Here is an 18,384-nt window from a genome sequence, read left to right as displayed (position 1 = left end):
ATCAAGCTGCATCCATATAATGTGTTTACTGTCTCAGAACGAGAGCTGCAGGAATAGATGTTGTTTAATTGTACATTCATATATATATATAACAATATTTTTAACCCTAAGAATAATATAACATCTTGCATTTAAAAGAATTTATTTATATTTAACACAAATATGTAATTCATATAGCTAGAAGCTTGATTGTCAACAAAATAATTACAAATTAATCCCAACACGACTTGATATTTTTTCTGCAGGTGTTGACATCATTTGATTAATTAATATAGAGAGATACAGCCCCAGCTAAGCAATGTCTTGGGCGTGGAGAATAATTCAAGGAATTTAATTACTACTAAATTTAAAAGATGAATCTAATTGCGGCGGGTGTGCTGGGTATAAAGACAACATGATGATGCGTATGAACCAGGCTAAACCAAGCTACCTCGTTTTCAGGTTCAGTACTCTCATGGATGGGTCTGAATTGGACGACTTAATGGACGACTTGGAATTGAATTCCAAGTGGGGAATATATATCTATCTTGTTCTCCCGTACCCCTGCTTTCTCTATATAAACCACATGATTCATAATTGAGGAATCACAAGATTCTTCACAACATTTCTCTTTCTGAATCCATGGCGTCTCCAATAATTTTCTTTCGTATTGGCCTTCTTTCTTTAGCAATCTCACAGTTCATGATATCCACTGTGGCCGAGTTGGATAATTACATTGTTCACATGGATTTATCCGCCATGCCAAAGGCCTTCTCCAGCCACCATAACTGGTACTTGGCCACCATTTCTTCAGCTTCTGATGATTCGTTGATCTCTTCATCGAAGCTCATCTATGGATATAGTAATGTTATCCATGGATTTAGTGCCAGTTTATCTAATTCCGAGCTTGAAGCCATCAAAAGATCACCCGGGTATGTTTCTTCATATAGAGACATGGCGGCCAAAGTTGACACTACGCATTCTACCCAATTTCTTGGCCTGAACTCCGCCTCCGGCGCATGGCCGGTCGGAGAGTACGGCGATGGCGTGATAATCGGGTTGGTCGACTCGGGGATCTGGCCGGAAAGCGAGAGCTTCAGCGACGATGGAATTGGCGAAATTCCGGCGAGATGGAGAGGAGCTTGCGAGAGTGGAACCCAATTCAGCCCCTCGTTGTGCAACAAGAAGCTCATTGGGGCCCGGTTTTTCAACAAGGGGCTGGTGGCTAAGTTCCCCAATGTGACCATTGCGATGAACTCCAGCCGGGACACCGACGGCCATGGCACCCACACCTCGTCCACGGCCGCCGGGAATTACGTGAAGGGCGCGTCCTACTTCGGCTACGCGCCGGGAACGGCCAACGGTGTGGCTCCAAAGGCCCACGTGGCCATCTACAAGGCTATATTTGACGAGGGTGTTTACCTTTCCGATATTCTGGCCGCCATTGATCAAGCGATCACCGATGGTGTTGATGTCTTGTCCCTTTCTCTGGGAATAGACGGCCTTCCGTTGTACCAAGATCCCATTGCTATAGGCACGTTCGCAGCTTTCGAACGAGGTATCATTAGAAGAAACACGTGATTTAAAATAATAATATCTAATTTAAATTAGATCTTATTCTAATCTTAACATCTTATAACAGGTATATTTGTCTCAACATCGGCGGGGAACGAGGGGCCATACCTCGAGACCCTGCACAACGGGACCCCTTGGGTTCTCACTGTCGCCGCCGGCACCATAGACCGTGAATTCTACGGGACTGTAAGTCTCGGCAATGGGGTTTCAGTCACCGGCTCGACGCTCTATCCAGGAAACTCGAGTTCCAGCCCGATGCCACTTGTGTTCATGGACATGTGTGACGACGTCGAGGAATTAAACAAGACCGGGTACAAAATTGTTGTGTGCCAAGACAAGAACAATTCCTTGGGGGAGCAGTTTTATAATGTTCAGATTTCAACGGTTGCTGGAGCCATCTTCATAACCAACTACACTGACTTAGAACTCTTCCTGCAAAGCCTTTTTCCTGCTTTGTTTCTCAATCCCAAGGATGGAGAAATTGTTCTGGACTACGTCAAGAACACCAAATCGCCGGAAGGGAAATTCGGGTTCCAAGGAACTAAAATAGGGACTAAACCGGCGCCAAGAGTGACAAGCTACAGCTCGAGAGGGCCATCGCCGACCTGCCCATTTGTGCTCAAGCCGGATCTCATGGCTCCCGGCTCACTGATCTTAGCTGCATGGCCTCAGAATGTCCCGGCGGCCTACTTGATCAAGTCCGGCGTCGACCTTTTCAGCAACTTCAACATCTTGTCAGGGACGTCAATGTCGTGCCCGCATGCCGCCGGAGTGGCGGTGCTGCTGAAGGCGGCGCACCCGGAATGGAGTCCGGCAGCCGTCCGGTCGGCCATGATGACAACCTCGTACTCCACCGACAGTGCTTCGAACCCAATTCAGGACATTGGATACGATAACCATCCGGCAACGCCTCTAGCCATTGGAGCCGGACATGTTGATCCAAACAAGGCATTGGACCCAGGCCTCGTCTACGACTTGGGAGTACAAGATTACGTAAACCTCCTTTGTGGAATGAATTTCACGGCCCGCCAAATAAAAACCATAACAAGAACGTCTAATTACAGCTGCGAGAGCCCATCATTGGACCTCAACTACCCTTCTTTTATAGCTTATTTCAACGCCAATACTTCAGCATCTAATGGGAACAAAATGATAGAATTTCAAAGAACGGTGACAAATGTTGGGGAGGGAAGGGCGAGCTACGTCGCGAAGGTGACGCCAATGGAGGGATTAAGCCTTAGGGTGGTGCCTGATAAGTTAGTTTTCAGGGAAAAGAATGAGAAACAAAGCTTCAATCTGAGAATTGAAGGCCCAATGCAGTTGAAAGAGACGGTGGTTTATGGATCTTTAAGTTGGGTGGAAACTGAAGGGAAGCATGTTGTCAGAAGCCCCATTGTGGCAACCAGCTTGAGTTCAGAACCAGTGTCAGGATAGAACTCAGTAACTCGCCTGCTCCAACACTCGTCTGATAAATTGTTCCCAATCTCTCAATAAAAAAATAATTATCTAAGCCAGGTGTATGGATAGATTTGTATATTGAAAGCTCTAAGATTTGATCACGTCAACTCCAAATTATCAAAAATTTAGATTAGTGAGTGATGATCTGAAGCAAATCTTGGCTTTTTGATACATGAATCCGACTATATAACCGATTAGTAAGAATTTCTTTTCTTCTCAATAGATTTATCTTTCATCTTATCTCTTGATATTATATACTTATCGATTGGTGCAATATATAGATAGCAGGTGAACAAAAGGGTGCCCTTTTTTTTTAACTTTCCTTTGTGGCTAGAAAAAGATAGGGTGTCGTGTGATGGTTAATTATGAAGTGTCTTTCTCGAATCCAATCATAAACATGTGGATGGTTGAGGCGAAAATGATATATTTAAATGATTCTTGTGTCCAGAATTGAAGTTATTAGAACATTATTGATAAAAACATTTTTATGATTCTATATAGCTTTCTTGAATGCTATGCTTTGGGAAATATATAGGGAAAGGAACAGCTCATCTTATCTTATACGCCAATCATTCAATGGCCTGTTACTCCAATATCCTCAAAGTATGGAATTTTCTTTTTTATTCTTTTCAGTAAAGTTATTCGAGTAATTACTTCTAAAAACAAAACACATTTACTGAATCGTAATACAATGATCAGCACTACTTATAAACACTCCTATGTATTTTTCTTGATTATGTCATCCTCCTCCTTATGCTAGAAAAGTATTGTATACTCTGCCAATTAGTTGAGACTTGAAAGCAATGACTGCCTACACAAAACTTAAATTCTGGGAAACGTCTGCTTTAGATATTATTGTGGATTCTTGCAAGCAGCAAGGCAGCTAATCAGCCTCTTTTTTTATTTTTCAGACGTTATATATTTCAGATAAAAGTATTTATTATCATATTAGTTAATTTTTTTAAAAAAAAAATCACGTGACTTTTTATGTTGAATTTTCAAGATAAATTTATCCATTCTCCCCTCTTCAGATAATTTATCTTAAACTTTACAGATGAGTTACCTTGATAAAATTTTATCTTACTCATTTTAACAAACTGACGTAGCGGAAGTCTTCTAATAATCCGTTGATTCACTCACGAATACCGAATTATAGGACTCAAATAATAATTCGTTGATTCTTAAAGAATACCAAATAAATTGAATTGAATTAAGGGAAAATCTTAACAAAAATTTTATTCAAAATCAATCAATTGATTCAAAACCTCCTAAAACAAAGAATTTATAGGCTATAATTTGAAAAACATTCAAAAACCCTAAATCTCGAATTTTACCAAAAAAAAAGTAAGATTGAAATTTTATTATAGAATTAAAAATCAGCAAGAAACAAGGAAAATCTCTCAAAACGGCATGTAAAAATTCACTCCCTAATGAAAGTTATTAGGGAATCCATTATTTCTTAAAATAGAAAAATTGCTAATTTCGAGGCTTAAACGAAGGAATTTGTCTGAAAAAGCATAGGCCTCTTCAGCAAAGCTGATGACTCGAAATCATTAGCCCGATTTCCTTAAAGTTAGCCTTTAAAATCGCCCAAATCACACTTGTCATAAAATGCTAAGGCCATCTCATCCACATCATTCCCCCCAAGGTAGAAGAAATTAGCCCTCGAATTCACAGCATCATCATCAGAAGAATCCCCATAATAAGGAAGTAGATGCTTGACATTAAAAACATCTGCAGTACGAATATGGCTAGGAAGCTTCAAGCGATAGGCATTAGGATTTATTTTTTCCACAATCTCCACGGGTCCTATCTTCTTGGCAGCAAGCTTATTGTAGTCTCCCATAGAGAATCGATCCTTAGTTAAAACAGCCCATACAAAATCCCCAACTTCAAATTCCACATGCCTTCGTTTGCAATCAACAGCTTGCTTATACCGTGCATTGGAATTTTCCAGATTCTCTCGAACAACTCTGTGAATATCCTGCAAACTATCCACAAAATCAACAGCTTTGCAATGAAGTTTTGTAAACTGTGGCACAGGTAATAAATTCAAAGGACCCTTAGGAAGGACAGAAAACACAACACGAAATGAACTAAACCCAGTACTCCTGTTAATAGCATGGTTGTGTGCGAATTTTGCTTGGCATAATTTCTGATCCCAGCTCTTCACATGCTCACCCACCAAACACCGCAACAGATTACCCAAAGAACGATTTACCACCTCCGTTTTCCCATCCGTTTGAGGATGATAGGCAATGCTAAAATTCAACCGAGTATTGACCGTCTTCCACAAACTGCGCCAAAAATGACTAAGGAATCTAGTGTCCCTATCAGAAACAATAGACTCGGGTAATCCATGCAAGCGATAAATTTCTCTAAAGAACAATTGGGCGACATGCACAGCGTCCGTTGTCTTCTTACAAGGAAGAAAATGAACCATCTTAGAAAAGCGATCAACCACAACAAAGATGGAATCATTACCTCGCTGAGTTCTTGGCAATCCCAACACAAAATCCATACTAAGATCAACCCATGGCTGTGTAGGAACTGGTAAAGGTCTATAAAGACCCGCATTAGTGGCTGCCCCCTTGGAGACTTGACAAATCCGGCACCTTTGGACATATTTCTCCACCTCTTTGCGAATGGTAGGCCAAAAGTAGGAAGCCTGAACCAGTTACAAAGTCCTGTAATGCCCCACATAACCTTCTCCATGCAATTCCTGAATGATCTTCAACCACAAACTGCAATGTGGGATACACAGCTGGTTGCCCTTGAATAAAAAACCATCATGCAGTAGAAAGGCTGATTTTTCTCCTGCTTGAACAGCTTGCAAAATAGGAGAAAAATATGCATCAGTGGCAAACAGGTCACGAAAGTCATCAAAACCAGGTACCTCAACTCTCATGTTGGTCAACAAACTCAGTCGGCGGCTCAAAGCATCTGCCACCCTATTTGTCAATCCTGTCTTATGTTTAATCACAAAAGTAAACTGCTGCAAATAAGCTACCCAGGAAGCATGTCTACAAGATACCTTATCCTGTTTGTGTAGATGCTTCAATGCTTCATGATCTGTATATAAGATGAACTCTCTGTGGAGAAGATAGTGTTTCGAATGCTTGACTGCTTGAACCACAGCAAAGAATTCCATATCATAGGTACTGTAGTTAAGCTTGGAACCCGATAATTTTTCACTAAAATAAGCTACTGGCCTGCTGTTTTGGCTCAACATAGCTCCAATGCCCACCTTGGAAGCATCACAATGCAACTCGAATGGTTGGGAAAAATCTGGCAGCACCAAAATTGGGGCTGTTGTAAGGCGTTGCTTAATCTGTTGGAACGCCTCTTCAGCCGCATCTGTCCATTCAAACTTGCCACCCTTCATGCAATTTGTAACTGGAGCCATTATACTACTGAAGTGAGGAATGAAACGCCTATAAAAAGAAGCTAATCCATGGAAGCTTCGAACTTCAGTAAGTGTTTTAGGTCGAGGCCAATGTCGGACCACCTCTATCTTGGACTCATCAACCTGTAATCCATCTCCAGAAACCACATATCCCAAAAACAACACCTTGGGTGTCATGAAAACACACTTTTGAACAGCAACGTAAAACTTCTCCCTGCGAAGAACACACAACACTTCTCGCAAGTGCTGAAGATGCACTTTGACATTAGCACTATAAATCAGGATATCATCAAAATATACAACAACAAATTCCCCAATAAAAGGCCTTAGAATCTGGTTCATCACACACATGAAGGTACTAGGGGCATTAGACAATCCAAAAGGCATGGCCAACCATTCATACAAGCCCTCATGAGTCTTGAAGGCTGTTTTCCACTCATCACCAGGTCTGATACAAATTTGGTGATATCCATTCTTCAAATCTAGTTTAGTAAAAATTGTGGCACCACTAATTTGATCTAGCAAGTCATCCAAACGAGGAATAGGAAAGCGATACCTTACTGTGATCTTATTAATGGCTCTGCTGTCCACACACATGCCCCACGACCCATCCTTCTTAGGAGTCAACAATGCTGGAACCGCACAAGGACTAATGCTTTCTCTCACATGCCCTTTGATCAGTAACTCCTCCACTTGTCTGCGCAATTCTTCCTGCTCTTTTGGACTCATTCTATAATGGGGTCTATTTGGAAAAGTTGCCCCTGGCTCAAGATCGATTTGATGTTGAATATCCCGCAATGGCAGCAACCCTTCAGGCAGCTCCTCAGGAAAGACATCATAAAATTCAAAGATTAATGCAGTTGCTTTTGTGGGAACCGACAACTCAGTTCCTATGTCTTTTCCAATCAACACATATAACACCTCCAACTCCTGCAATTCCTCACTGAATCTTGCCAAAGACAGCAAATTAGTACCCTCCACCACAGGTTTAATTTTTTCCGGGAACTTGGTGGGCAATAACACAATTTTTGACCCTTCAAATACAAAGCTATAAGTGTTTGCCCTGCCATCATGAACTACCCTCCTATCAAACTGCCAAGGTCTCCCCAATAATAAATGGCAAGCATCCATAGCAATTACATCACACCATACAGAGTCTTTATATTTTGAGCCTATTGAAAAGGATACCAAAGCACGTGAAGATACTGTAACCTCACTACCCTTCTTAAGCCAAGCCATCTTGTATGGAGCTGGGTGCTTGTAATACCCGGTATTACATGGTATTAAAAAAAATAAATAAATTTTGATTATTTTGGCAGGACCTCGGGTGGTCCGGGAAGGCCAAAAGTCACTTTCGAGTAATTAATTATTAAGAATTGCCAGATTGGCAGCTGGGAGTGCCTCGGGACATGGATGTCCAGGGAAGAGGGTAAGAGATTGATGAGCGTCTCGAGATGAGGCCAATGACGCTGGTGGCGGTCCGACCGGGAATAAGTTTCGGAATAAATTCTGTACAAGCCTGAATGGGTGCCAACACTGAATGGTTGCAGGGGACCTCCTAGAAGCTGAGGGGACCCTAGGGGTGGTTCGGTTTTCTAAGTAAGGCAACCCTTAAGTATTTTCGGGTCGAATAAAGGTCCCGTGCAGGCCCAGGGACGAAGTCGATATTCCCGAGTAGCGATCGGTTATTAATTTTGATAAATCGAGATTTTGTGTGGCTTGTGGATAATTAATTAAAATCTTGGGAGGGTCCAAGTATAATTATTAGAATTCCAAAAGTGCAATTAATGTTTCCTTAGGTGGAATTATGGGATACTTGAGGGATTAGCGTGTAATTAAATTATGTATGTATATGCATATATATAGGCATGAGGAAGCTTCCTTGAAGCTTCCTCGTGTACGCCTCTGCCATTTTTGAAATGGCCGAGACAGAGAGCTCGTGAGAGAAGGAGAGAAAGCATTGCAAGAGAGTGCAAGATCGAGAGAAAAGAGGCCAGATGAGGTCTGGCCGGGGAGCCGAGCAGCACCCAAGGATGTAGCGGCCATGGTTGGCCAGCCATGGAGGCCGAGCAGAGCAGCTAGCAAGCGATGGTGGCTTGGGAATAAGCTGAGGCGGCTGGTGGGTCGCGCGAGCAGCGACTGTAGGCGGCGATGGTGGCGGAGGCTACCTGGTGCGGCGGTGAACGCGGCTGGGTCGTGCTTGGAAGGTCTGGCCGAGGCGTTACAGCGAAGGCTGCTGTTGGCGCTGCTGTTGCCGTGGTCGAGAGCAACGATGGCAATGGAAGCAGCGTCGGGCGGAGCTGGTTCACGGTGGCGTGCGGTGGCGCACGAGGCGGCCAGGAGCTCGGCTTCCATTAATGGCGGTTGCAGCGGCATGGCTGGAGCAGAGGAGACCCTCGGTGGCACTGCGTGTGGGCTACGGTGGTGCGATGGAGGCAGCGGACAGTGGAGCCGGCAGCGGCAGAGGCCAAGCGAGTGGCTGGCGGCGTTTGGCGATGGCGTGCGTAGCCGAGTTGCTGTGCGCAGGTGCTTGGGAAGAAAGAAGAAGAAAGTGAATAGTAGCTGTGCGCGCTGGAGAAGAAGAATAGGGGAGAAGGAAGGAAAAAGAAATAAAAGAAAAAGGGAAAATAAAAATAAAAAGGAAGAAAATATGGAAAATGGGAAAAATAGCCAAAAATTCCAGAAAAATTGGGGGAAAGTTCTGGAAATTAATTTGGGGCCCGAGGAGCGTGCTGGAGGTCGAGAATGAGATTTAGGTGCAAGGTTTATAGCCAAGGAGGCAACGCTGGATGAGCGTTTTCCCGATGTCTTCTCAAAAATTAATTGAGGTAATTCTTCCCTAGTTAATTTCTTTACATGAGATAATGAATTGTGTAGTATTGGTTGGATTAAACCCTGTCTTGGGGTTATTTGAAGTTTTGTTGATGGATGATTTTGGTGATGTGCGGCGTAGATCAGGGCATTGGTTGAATGCCGGATGTTAATGGAGTTGAGTTTTGTGTGTTTGTCTCTAGGTTCGACCGGGAAGGCCATGATCCTAGAGGAACTTGAGATCAGGATGGAATTCGTGTCGAGGCAGAGATGAAGTTTCGAGCCAGGTAAGGGATGGCCCCATGTGGAGGTGGCCTTGCAAGTTGGTAAATGTGTTTGATAATGTTTTTATGTTGCATTGGCATGTAGTGGTTATATCTTGTGTGATGCAAGCTCTAGTGGACCTGTGGCCATAAGGAGGACTAGTGGTGGGGGGGCTGATAGGTTGATGCCTCAAACGTTGGAGGGTTGTGAGGATGTGTGAGTCTAGCCTCATTTGCATGCATTGGCATACATAAACATGATTATATTCATATTTACATGCATTGCACCCTTACTGAGTCTTTATGACTCATGAGGTTTTACCTCATGTGTAGATATTGCAAGTCCAGAGGCAAGCAAGGATGGCACCGGGAGGCTGTTGTGGCAATTAAATTTGTTGCCTGAGATGTGTTGTTGTGTATTCCCTTGTAAATTTTTATACGTATTCATGTAATTGAGTGTAAGCGATATTGAGCATTAGATGTATTTAATTGTTATAATCATCATAGTGTGATAAATGATTGTGAGATGGTTCTTTGGATATGGCTTAGTTGGCCAAGATGAGTTTCGGACCAAGTAAAGATCAGCAAGGTACGTTCTCATAAATCCCCCAATACTCAGCGAAGTGTTTGTATGCTAGCTTTGTGCCTGGGTCACCTCTGGCTTGCTATGGGGAGAGCTGAAGAGAGGTGAAGCTCACTCGGGTTTCAGGTCTCAGTCCACTGTGTTTTCTTGATTGAGTTGGGACCGATTCCTGAGTGGAGCGAAGGGAAGGATGAAGCCTAGTTCCCACCTAGGGCGTTTCCTGTTGAAACATAGTCCAACCCTTCAGTCGTGGTTTGTCGGTTGAGTAATTCAGTCGATTATTTATCGATGACGCCCGTAAGTGGGAGCGGGTCGTTACAGTTGGTATCAGAGCATGGTTAGCTATATAAGTGAGGAAGGCTAGCGTGCTTAAGTGTTAAGTGTGGTCGGTTAGGTGATTAAAGTGAGTAATTGCAGAGTTTTGGAATAGAGGATGTCTGGCATGATTGGATGTAAGTTGGAGTGTCTTAACTGCTGAGTTAGGGTCGAGAACAATTGATTTGAAATTTTGAGATTTCAATGTAAGGTTGGTCTGGTAACCTTGAATGTTAGATAGGTGGACTGAGGACCCTAAGGGATTGGGTCAAGTCATTGAGGCCTGCAATGGCATGTTTGGATATTCCTGTTCTTGGGATGAGAAAATACCCTGGATTGAGAAGATATACCTGTGAGAGGTATACGAGTTGAGCATTGAGGAACCGGAAACCCGAATGTGGGTGTTAGCGTCAAGAAAACTCGAATGTGGCATTTCGAAGATATAAAATGTTTAAACTATGGGAACTCCTTGAGATTGAAGTGTTGAGGCTTGTGTGGGGACATGAAGCCGAAGCATGACTAGTTCGGGAGGGGATTAGTGGAGCGTCCCTATGTCAGGGATTTGCCAAGCATGTTCGAGGGAATAGAGTTGTCCCTTGGAAGTGGTGCAGTAAGGCATGTACGCTTGAGGTAAAATGAGCTAAAATGGGTGTTAGCTCGAGGCCCAAGGAAAAGATTTGACATCAGGCGATGTGACGAGCTACTAGGAATAAGGTTGCTTGCAGAAAAGCTCTGTGGGGAGTATGCAGGTAATGCATTTGTATGTCACGGCCAGTGAAGGCATGGCGTAAGTAGAATCTGGAAGGACTCTAAGGGGAGTCAAGATGCTAAATAAATATTATGCGATGTGATCGTATTATTATGATAATCCCAGAGGGGATGTGCCTAGGGTATGAGTGGACACTAGTTGGCTTCTTGATGAGACGAGGTCTATCCTTGGGAATGATAGGCATGTGGCAAGTGGACCCTAACGGGTGTTTGCATGAGATGAAAGTCCTAAGTGAGTCGAGCTGGAATCTAGGGGGAATCCAGATTGGGTATTAAAGAGTTGGTCATGTGTTGATATGCGCGTGAGAGCCATTGGGTTTGAAGTCCTGATTGAGTAAGGCCAAGTGACCGTTCATGTGATCGATGGATGAGGGGCCAATCAAAACTCTCATTATGACTCTTGGGGTCTAGTGGGACTCCTAAAGTCGGGAGATGAGAGGTGAATAGACCCTCATTATGATGCCTGGGGTCGTGATGACCCCTAAGGTCTCGAGACCCTTGATGGGAGACGAGGAGGTCACCCAATGAAGGGTATAAACGGGTATGTGGGCCTAGGGTGATGAGTGGTGGTAACAGGACATCCATAGGCTATGCGCGCAATGAAAATGCCAACTTCGGATGCCAAGTGGGCAGGGGCATGGTAAGTAATGTAAAGGCCCCGAATTTTAAATTCCAAGTCATGGGAGCCTGAGTGAGGCGCGCTGGAAGGCCAAGCTGGGCATCGTGACTGAATGCACTATGGGTGTGCAAGGAGAGACAAGAGGTCTCAATTTACCTGGAGGGTAATGGTAGGTGCTCGATGGTTATGGGTACCGGAGGTTGAGATAGGCTCAGTATGTTGGTTGTAGTTTGAGAGTCTCTTAAGAGGTAAGAGATGCAAAGTCTGGAGGAGCGAAGCTCGTGGTATGAGCTTGAGGTTATCAGGGTAAGGATAACCAAGTAAGATGGTTTTGGTAAGATGGTGGTGGAACCATCGTAGCTCGAGAGGGCTTTAAGTAGCCTTGATGCTAAGGGTGTAAGGCTCAGTGTAACGGATCTGATGCTATGGACCGTGTGGCAGAGGACTAATGAGTTGGCTCGCGTTGAGGGCAAGTGGCCCATGGGCCTGAGCAATTTAGTGAACTGCAAGTGATGGTCAAATGCCGAAGATTTGGAGCAGCACCCTAGGAAATCTGGTCAGGTGAGACCGAGAATTTCCTGCAAGGGATAGGGCATCTAGGGTAGTCCTAAGGAAGAATCATGGAACTCGGTAATGATCCAATAGATTTGTTGTCGAGTAGGACGCCTGGTAAGAATAGTGGCTGCGAGCGTGGCGAGGTAGTCATGTCAAGTTCGATATCAGAGGTGTGACTGAAAGGCTGAAAGTCACACTATGGGGTGTGAAACAGATCAGAGTAGGACCTGAGCCATGCTATTGGAAACTGTTGTTGGGCCAGTGTAAGGGAGCCACACGGTAATAATGATTGGGTGTTGACTCTCTGAAGCACAGGGCGACACGATGGGGAACTAGTGTTGGGCCAGTGTATGGGAGTGGCACGATGATGGTGACCAGGTGTTGGCGCGCGCCTAAAGCACAGGGCAACACAGTGATTATGCAAATGGTTAGGGGCTAAAGATTTGTGAGATGCACGGTAGGGTGACGAAAGTTGTGGCCAATCCCATAACTTGGCTGCTAGTAATAAGAACGGTTAAAACGTTGCACCCGAGTCAGTGGTTCAACCCTTTATTTCGATAAGTAGCGTCGAAGTGGTTTGGCGAATGTTTGGATGTTGTAGCGTTTCGAGATGTTCAAGAAAGAAACTCGTGGAAAAGGAATGGGTCTAGCGTAGGAATAACGCTACAGTTGATGCCTACGGTTGACGGGTCTAATGCTAAGGACCACTGGATATAGACAGTTAGTTCACAGGAGGGACTGCAGCCCTCTATGTGGAGTAACCTGTCTGCGGTGGAGACGATTAGACGCCGAAGACTTGGGGTATGCTGTAGGTTATGTCTGGGCCAGACCTAAATTTTCGTGAAGGTTGAAGTATCCCGATAGTGCCTGTTGTAGTCTAGGCAGCAGGAGGTTTGTGAATTGATTAAATGATATCTTGTGGTGTGAAAACAAGATGTGTGGCGATGCTCCTTGTTAAAGGATGCTAATGTGGTTGTGATTAAATTTAATCAAAATTGAACGGGGAAATTGAGATGATGACCTAGTGCAACCTTGTGATAATGGGAGAAGATGGGTTGATTGGTGGAGTCGGTAAATGGCTCGAGAATGTTATGTAAGTGCCATAGAAGGCGACACTTACGAGTTGGAAACCAACCATGAGATAGGAATGTTGAAGCGCGTGAAGTTTCAAGTTTGGGGATCTCTAATCCTACGATGTGAGTTGTGGCAGGCTGAACGTGTGGCAGAGGCACGGTTTGAAATTCGTGAAGGCTTGCAATTGCACGGTCTAATATTGGTCCTGATGTGTCGATACGAAAATGAGGAAGTATCCTCAAGTAGCACTGGATGGATTTCCGGTTGATGACACAGGATCAGTTGCCAGGTGGTAGCACCTGATGGCAATGGTAGGAGCGTGAGGCTCGAGGACTGTGATGTAAAGCCTTATTGATTGACCGTGTACATAAAGGTTCAGCGGGTCCTGGTGGCTAGACCAGGTGAATTTTTGAGAAAGAGATCCAAGACTTTAATAGATGGTTGGTCAAGGCAAAGTTGTGCCGCTTGAAGGAGTGCTACTCCGTAGCGAGAGTTATAAATAGTAGAGTTGAAATGTGTCCTGGGTAGAACGTGAGATGTTCTCCCAAGAAAGGTTGGGCATGAGGCCACAACACTAGATGGACCTCCTAAGGTACTATAACTCTAACAGGACGGACCACCCGGGGAAAACCAGCATGATGGCAAGTGCCTGAGTAGGAATGTGAGTCCTACGGCATCGAGTGGAAGTGTGGGTTCCACAGTAGTAGTAGGGGTGATTTCCAGTGGGTGGAGTTTAAATCGAAGTTATAATCGATGATTGCAAGAGTAGTGCCCGGAAGAAGGATGTGTTGGTGGTGATCTGGGTGATCCGGCTAGAGCTAATCGAGTCGATTAGATGGAAGATGAGAGCAAATTTAAGATGTCGCCAGTGGGTGACGAGAGCTCGAAAGAAGAGCTAGTGGGACGAGATTGGTTCCCAGAAATGGCGTTTAGGTGATGAAATCACTTGATAGCTGTGAGCGCTATACTTAGGGTGATGCCTTGGTGTGGGCAATTAATGAGATTTTCTCACGTGGTTAAAGGTTCATGGGTGTGAAGAAAGCAACTAGTGGAGCCGATTGGTGACCGGCCGAGGGTAGCCGATGGCGACCGAAGACGCCGACCGATGATAGCGACAGCAGCAGTGCAGCGGCTGGCCAGGGTCGTGGGGCGTTGAGAGAGTAGTCGATCAGTGGCATAGGTGACTCTTGAGTCGTGGTTGCGGCTAGATGTGGCGCTAAGCGATGGCGGGAGATCGTCTTAGCTAATGATGATGGCGTTAAGGCTAATGTGGTCGCTCACTGAGTGGTGTGAGCTGGTTGTAACAAAAGTTATAAAAAAGTCCGGGAGAAGCCAGAGTCTCTCAAGCAATTAGCTAGTTGCCATAAGCATAGCAAAGTGACTTGTGGAAAATGGCTTAAGGGTGGGGTCGTGTTTGTTGTGATGATTAGTAAGATTTAAGGAGTAGCGAATCTTTTGAGATGACGTGGTGGTGTCATCGTCGCTGTCAAGGAATTCGTGGCTGTCATGGTGTTGTCCTTGTCGGGGAGGACAAAAGGAACCATTATGCATGATTTAAATCAGGTGTTTAATGCAGATTAAAAATAAACCTGAGTTAGGATGGCTGAGAGTTTTATGCCTCTAGAATATAAGGCTCTGTCGAGAAATGGTGGGATTTGAAAGGTCCCAATGAAATTGAAGCTGGGCGAGTAAATTTGGCTAGAAGATCGCTACTAGAGTGAGGGTGTAACCATGTTGGCTTGTGGTGGTGCGGACCAAAGGCACAAGTCATCCCACAAGTGCGATGCAATAAGTGTTTGTGCAGATGGTAATAAGCCAATCACTTATGCCACGCACCATGGGTGATGACGAGCGTCGATTAATGGTTCGCCACTTTAAGCAAAATGGTAGGACCCTTGACTCGTGGTAGGGTTTGATAGCCAAGGTAAGGCCTAGAATGGGACATGATTGTGAAAGCTAAAATGGGGGAAAAATTGAAGAGGGGTTGCTCAGTGAAGAGTGCCCTGGTATGGGTATGAGACCCCTACAAGCGTGCAATATCGGACAGAAAGGAAGGCCAATATATTTTGTGTGCTTATGCGAAGAGCTCCTGGTTGGGAGAAAGTCGTGGCCCGAGCGCGGTTAAGCTCGAGGCGAGATTGTGATGGTGAGTGCATCGCCAAGCTCGAGGTGGACTCGGGTAATGCACGTATAGTTGAAATGTGTAAAAGCCTAGCATGGTGTTAGGTATGTTGATTATGCATAATCGTACCGATAAATGAAGGTCGGCTGGTCAAAGTAGAAGACCATGTATGAAATGGTCGAAATTGGCAGGGTGGGCCAAATGGGTGCTTCCCAAGTAGTGCTAGCGTAGTAAGTTGATCGGTAACGAGAAGTTGCCATGAGGATCGATTCAAGCTATGCATACTTGTGATTGGCGGTATGCCATGGTGGCATAGGTGTCAGAGTGTCTTGTGGGCACTAAAAGAAACATTGCGACTGATGATCAGTGCTGAGACGTTGCTGGTTGGACCAGCGTAAAATCGTGGCCATGTGTGATTGGCAGTGGGAAACGTTGCCGTGTGTGATCGGCGTAAAATCGTGGTGGACTGATCAGTAATGCAATGTTAGTGAGAGTTGTTTCGGTTGATGCAAAAAGGGGGGAAATGGGAAGTAAACCTGCAAAGCGATGCTTCGAGGCAGAGAAAAATTTCATCTAGAGATGAATGTCATTGCAGTAAGCATGACCAGCGACTAGTGATGCGATTTAGCTGGAGGCCAAAACGATAATCGGTTGGTGAATGTTGTAACACCCGGTGTAACCGGTGTTAAGAGAATAAGAAAGGAAGTAAGTAAACTTCCAAAAATACCCTTGAGAAGGTGATGGATCCTTGAGATTGAGAATGCCCATGAGAAGGGTATTTTGGTAATTTGGATAGAGAAATCCAATAAAGGGTATTTTGATAAATTAAAAATAATTCCTATGAAGAATTAGGTGTGTAAGTGAATAAAAATCCCAATTTGGTATTTATGTGGAGATATATGGGATTAATAAATTCACAAAGAGTAATTGAGAATTTTGGAATTTAATTCCATAAAGGAAATTTAATTTTGAAATAGGGAAAATGGTGGATATTAAATTATTTGAGGAGAATAATTATATTTTTCCTAAGTTGTGAATTAATGTGGTAATGCCACTTGGAGAGATGAGATTAAACTTGGAAGCCAAGGTTAGTGTCTTGTTGTGACACTTGGCATTTTGTGGTTCAAGTATAATTGGGTGAATTAAATAAATGCAAAAGTTATGATAATTGGTCTTGTAAGCATTTAATAAGAGGCATGATTATATGGATTAAAGAAAATCCAAAAGAAAATGGTAAATGGTCACCATTAATGCCTTGGAAAATAATGAGAGTTATTTAAATGGGAAAGAAATTATTTATGTCTCTCAAGTGTGATGGATGTGAAATTAGTCCCATTAATTTAAATGGGAAAGAAATGGAAATTAGTCACTCATTTATGAGTGAAAATGGGGAGATTAATTTAAATGGGAAATAAATATAAATTCAATGGATGAGATGTATTCTTGAATTAGAGAATAAATCCTATGGTGGGGATTTAAAGAGAAGAAATGGCATGGATTGCCATCCTAATAAAAGTGTGCTTTCTTTTAATGGTGGAGATGAAGTCTTGTAAAGACAAAGGAAATCCAATGGATGAGAGTAATCAAGACCAAAGCACATGGATTGTGCTTTCTTGTGTGGTTGGGATTTTCTTACAAAAAGCAAATGGAAATCAAGGGCTAAGATCAAGTCTTGAAATTGAGATTTCAAGACAAGGGTAGTATTTAAAGAGAAAGTAAGCCCTTGTCTCAAGTTTTGCCATTTCAAAGAGAGAAAGAAAATGAGAGGAAGGAAGAGTTGTCTTCCAAGAAGAAGAAAGAAATGAAGAAGGAAGAAAGAAGAGAGATATGAAGAAGTCTCTCATGGAAGAAATAAATGAAGAAAGGAAGAATGTAAGTATTCTTCCTTAGGCTTGTTTAAGTTTCTTCCACTTCTTTATTTGGTAGTTTAGCTTCTTTAAATTTTGTTTTAAGGAGCTCTTAAGGAGAAGAGTGGGAAAATGAAGCTAAGTGATTCTTGAAGCTTCAAAGAAAAGAAGAGGTTCTTGAGAAAGAACAAAGGTTGAAGGCAATGAAGCAAGGAGATTTTTAAAGATTCAAAGAGAAGAATGAGGTAAGGGATGGCCCCAAGTGGTGGAGGCCTTGCATTGCATTGTAAGTAGGTTGCATAAATCTTTATGTATCTTTTTGCATGCTTTACTTGTACATGAGACCTATGGCCATGGGGGTGGGAAAGAAGTGGTAGGTTGATGCCTCAAACCATGTTGGGTTGTGAGGATGGAATGACCTAACCATGCTTGCATGCATTTGTTATTACATAGACTTGTTATTCTTGTATTTACTTTGCATATGCACCCTTATTGAGCTTAATAGCTCATGAGGTTTTTACCCTCACATGTAGGTTGTGAAAGCATGGTAAAGTAAAGGAAATGGTGGAATGGCATGTGGAAGCTTGGAAAGAAGATTCAAGTGTAGGTTATGGCTTATGGAAGCCTATGTTATTGTGTTTGAGTCATGAGATGTAAATTAACTTGATTATTAATGGTTGGTTAAAGCCTAAGATCATATGTGTATTGCATATCTTGAGAGTATTTGATTTTATATTAAGATGAGATGTTGGCTTATGGCATTTGAAGCCTAAGTTGTGATGTAAGTCTCATTGTTAAGGTATGTTGTAATAAATAAAGATTAAGAAGGGTTGTTTGAGAAATAAGGCCTTACAATGAGAAAAGTGGAGGATTTGATGCATTTGGAGGTGTGTGAAATTTATGGAAAATTGAGAGTTGAGAAGCTCAAAAAAAAAAAAAAAAGAAAAAAAAAATGAAGTGAAAGAGCAGCCAGCCGCGCAGGCGGCCGCGCGGGCGGCCGCGCGCGGCA

At 43.5% G+C, this 18,384-nt stretch overlaps 1 protein-coding gene across 1 annotated transcript; it reads left to right on the top strand.

Annotated features, from left to right (window-relative positions):
* The first annotated feature begins 429 nt into the window (after window positions 1-429).
* On the top strand, window positions 430-3,183 carry LOC127807145 (subtilisin-like protease SBT3). The gene is made up of 2 exons (XM_052344792.1): window positions 430-1,537; window positions 1,622-3,183. The coding sequence occupies exons 1-2, from the start codon at window positions 622-624 to the stop codon at window positions 2,986-2,988; spliced, it is 2,283 nt and encodes a 760-aa protein (XP_052200752.1). The 5' UTR covers window positions 430-621; the 3' UTR covers window positions 2,989-3,183.
* Window positions 3,184-18,384: the final 15,201 nt, after the last annotated feature.

This window comes from Diospyros lotus, chromosome 8 (assembly GCF_014633365.1).
Source record: "Diospyros lotus cultivar Yz01 chromosome 8, ASM1463336v1, whole genome shotgun sequence".
NCBI classification, from domain to species: Eukaryota; Viridiplantae; Streptophyta; class Magnoliopsida; order Ericales; family Ebenaceae; genus Diospyros; species Diospyros lotus.
Note: the sequence above shows the minus strand (reverse complement) of the source record. Positions and strands in the feature narration are given on the sequence as shown.

Coding starts and splice junctions, on each gene's coding strand:
- LOC127807145 (XM_052344792.1), top strand. CDS start 622: ATGGCGTCTCCAATAATTTTCTTTCGTATTGGCCTTCTTTCTTTAGCA. Junction 1,538..1,621: donor GTTCGCAGCTTTCGAACGAG/GTATCATTAGAA, acceptor ATCTTATAACAG/GTATATTTGTCTCAACATCG.